The sequence below is a fragment of the Mastomys coucha genome, unplaced genomic scaffold (genome assembly GCF_008632895.1).
Source record: "Mastomys coucha isolate ucsf_1 unplaced genomic scaffold, UCSF_Mcou_1 pScaffold4, whole genome shotgun sequence".
In the NCBI taxonomy this organism is placed as follows: Eukaryota; Metazoa; Chordata; class Mammalia; order Rodentia; family Muridae; genus Mastomys; species Mastomys coucha.
In genome coordinates, this window is record NW_022196910.1 from 2,369,804 (window position 1) to 2,373,389 (window position 3,586).

The 3,586-nt window shown below is 56.0% G+C and overlaps 1 protein-coding gene across 2 annotated transcripts in view; it reads right to left on the reverse strand.

The window, feature by feature from the left end:
- Misp (mitotic spindle positioning) overlaps positions 1-3,586 on the reverse strand; it is an 8,164-nt gene that overhangs the window by 2,434 nt on the left and 2,144 nt on the right. Inside the window, exons 2-3 of one of the 2 annotated variants that reach the window (XM_031349515.1) lie at positions 792-2,529; positions 215-348 (exon numbers count right to left, since the gene is read on the reverse strand). In XM_031349515.1, coding sequence (XP_031205375.1) covers positions 215-348; positions 792-2,475 — 1,818 coding nt within the window. In that variant the 5' untranslated portion in view covers positions 2,476-2,529. Of the gene's footprint in view, positions 1-214; positions 349-791; positions 2,657-3,586 lie in introns of those variants that run through there. The other variant, XM_031349516.1, reaches the window with a different exon arrangement.

The window sequence follows — 3,586 nt, forward strand, 5'->3', positions numbered from 1 at the left end:
AAAAAAAAAGTTATAATGACCAGTCAGTATCTGTTTGTTTCTTCATCAGTCTTCCCCCTTTGACCCTGAGGGTGATCCCACAATAAGGACAAGGTCCCCTGCTTGTGTGTCCTCTCAGACTCGATAGTGGAGATGAGAAGACACTTAGTCAGTGTAATGGCCCTGCCTGATCCTGTGGGTAGCAACCACTTCCACCTCAGTCGACCTGACTCACCCACATCTCCTTCCTAGTCTTCTGCCCAGGTGGGGCACTGTCCTTTGGGGCCTCCACCTTCCACACCAGGCCTGAATTCAGGTGAACGGGGGTGAATAGCGGTGATTCCGACACTGAATAGCTGCCGGTGATGCCTGTGGTGGGGGCAGAAGGAGGTGGCATTGGGAGAGGGGACTGACTTGCGGTCTCTGGACAAGAGTCTGGAGGGCTAATGGAGACAGGCGGACAGGCAACTCTTGACAGACTGACTAAAGCAGCCACTCAGGAAAGATTTTAGACTACAGGTCAAAACATACCACCAAGTGACAGAGAATATGTCATCAGGGGAGCAATCAATCCCGAGGACAAAGACTTGCAAACTTCTAGTCCAATAACAGAACATTCAGAACTAGAGAGCAAAATCCTATGTACCTAGTAACAGAGCATTCAAAAGCTCTGAAGCAAAGCTGGTGTTTTCCTCTCCAAAATCTACTTCCTGGGAGAAATGGGTGCGTTTGAACCCTGCCTTCCACCTCTCTCTTCTCCAACCCAGGGGCCCTAAGGACAGAATAGCCCCCCTCGGAATCCCTACTCTCACCAGATGCTCGGGAGGAACTCCGGGAGTCCTGTTCGTGGCTCTCATCCTGGTCCGGCACTGGGGAGAACACCTCTGGGAAGAAGGCACTCCTCCGCTCTTCAGCCACCTCCCGCTCCCTCCGCAGGACACTCTCCATCTCCTTCTCCAGCAGGTCGGATGACTGTGACTTTTGTAGCCTCAACACGGGACCTCCGGCCACTTCCCAGCCCCAGGTATGGGAGGTCTCAGTCTCCTGGGGGACATCCGGGACCTTGAATCGCAGTGGTCGCAGATGGAAATTCCCTAATCTCACCACACCCCCACTGGCAGGCTTTCCAGGAGCCTTGGACCACTCTTGTTTTGAGCTCAGAGATCTTCCAGAGGATTCTGAGACATGCCTTGGAGACTCCGTGGCCTTCCGGAAGGTTGCGGCTTTGGTGTCAGCTGTGGAGACGCCACTTGGCTTGCTGTATACTCCAAAGGCTGAGAATTCTAGTTTGGGGGTCCCAGGGCCCAGATATGGCTGGTATGCATCCAGTGGGATCCTGTTGACTTTTCGTGCCTCTGGAGCTGGGTCTGTGGCTCGGGCATCTGGGCTGAGGATGCAGTCGGAGCTCAGGCTTCTCTGGAGCCCAGGCTGAGGGTCCTGGGAAGGCCAGTCAGGTGTGGATGCCCTGCCCACCTGCAGACCCTCTCGTCGATGATCTTCTTCCCGCTGTGTCTCTTGCACCATGTCCCTCTGCACGTAGAGGGATGGGCGGCCCCTGTCTCTTCGTGGGGGTGTCTCCACCAAGCTCATCTTGCTGAGTAGTGACCTGCTGGGGATCTGTACCAGTTCTTGATGCCCGGCAGCCCGCCCAAGCCCTCTCTGCTCTCTCAGCTCTGCCTCTCGCTCCTGGGCCAGTCTGATCTCTCTCTCGATGGGCGTCTCTTTGGGGGCCTCAGGGGGCTCTGCTGGGGTCTGGTGGCCAAGGTCATTGGCTATACGAATGGATCTAGCTGGGGAAGCACAGAAAGACTTCTCCAAGGTCACTTCCTTCGTTGGTGACATGACATAAGTGGCATAGCCATTGGCTAGGTGGGGCCCAGCGGAGGCCTTAGGGGGCTGGTTGATGCCTGATGGGGTTCGTGAAAAGGTCTCCCTGGCTGTGGGGCTCCACGTGACCGGGTTTGTGTTTGCCTTCTCTAAACTCAGGAATTGTTGTCGAGCAGCCAGGAAATCAATTTGCTCCGTGTCCACCAAGATCTCCTCTGTGAATGTGGACTGAGGCTGACTGGCCATCCTGGGGCCCCCATGGTCTGATGCAGGCTGGAGTGTGGCCACCGTGCCACCCTTCCTGACTGCCTGGTTCTGGATGACCGCCCAGCGCTCAGCCTCCAGGTCCCTCTGCGGCCTGTAGAGGGCATCACTGTTGTCGTCCAAGTGGTAAGCTTTCATCTCCTCATCCTCATCTTCCAAGTACAGTGGCCTCGGGGACTGCTGGCCAAGGAAGATGTGTCTGCTGGAAGACATGCTGGTTCTCTTCACATCTGGCCTGGTGTGGTACTCAGTGGACCAGGCCTGCAGATCACCCTGGCTCCAACCAGCCTCAGGCCCCACGCCCACTAGCTCAACGGTATAGCTGGTATCCTCATCCAGTGCCAAGCTGGTGGTACGTGCTGAGTGGGGGTTGCTGAAGATGGGGTATCTGGTCACTCGATCCATCTCAAAGCGTCTGTGTGTGACCTTCCTCCTGTGGGTTGGAGGCCTCCAGGCTCACTTAAGGAGGAGAAAGAGACCATGTCAGGCCACCTGAGAACAGGGACAGTGTCGGGGGGCTGCAGGAGCCCCAGGACATGCAAAGCTTCTTAACAGAAACCCCAAATCCAACATGGCATCTTCCAAAAACATTTAGGCTCCTGGACCAAACTGTACCTGACTGCAGGTCACACAACAAACTTCTGCTCTCTTATCTCATTTCTTTATTACTTTCTCCTTCTTCCCTTCCTTCCTTCCTTCCTTCCTTGCTTTGACACATCCTCTCACTCTGTAGCCCAGGCTGTACCAATCCTCCTGCCTCAGCCACCCCACTGCTGGGATGACAGGCAAGTGCCCTCACACCCAGCTACCTACCCCCTGACTCTTGCAGGCACAGCCCCCCACTCATCTCCTGCCTCTTCCCTCCCCCCATCCTGCGGGCCCTCACCCTCTCTTCAGCAGTGTAAATCAGGGTCAGTCTTACACCTGAGACTGCCGGCTTCCCACTATGGCCTTTCCCCCTCTCCAGGGCACAGCCCTGTCCCTCACACTCATTCCCAGGTCGTTGCACCTGCCCTTCACAGGCAGCCATAGGCTCTGGTTCTTGGCAATGAATGATGCCAAGTGGGGAAACTGAACATGTAGCAGAGCTTCTTTCCCAGTTCTCACACCTTGGATCTCTGCTTCAAACAGCACCTGGTCCCATCTCAACAACTGCCTCAGCACCACAAAGCCAAGAACAACTGGGAGTGCCTTGGACCTTGTCCCTGGTCCTAGGTGGGGCTCAGAGTCATAGGTGACACACTGACTTGTTATCTGGGGCTCCACCTTTCCCCCAGCTCCTTCCCAGGCACTCACATCTCCTTTCACTTTTGTTTCTTCAGTGTCCTGAGTCTGCAGGGCAGCTCTGGAGCCCCACTCAGTCAGTGCTCAAGGCCACAACCCGACTCTGCACAGTCCAGAGGGTCACCAATTTCAGCAAGCATGCACCCCCCAGACCCTCACTGGGGGATTCTGGGCAGTGGCTCCACCCCTGACCACGCCCCCATCCCCTCACTGGGGGATTCTAGGCAGTGGC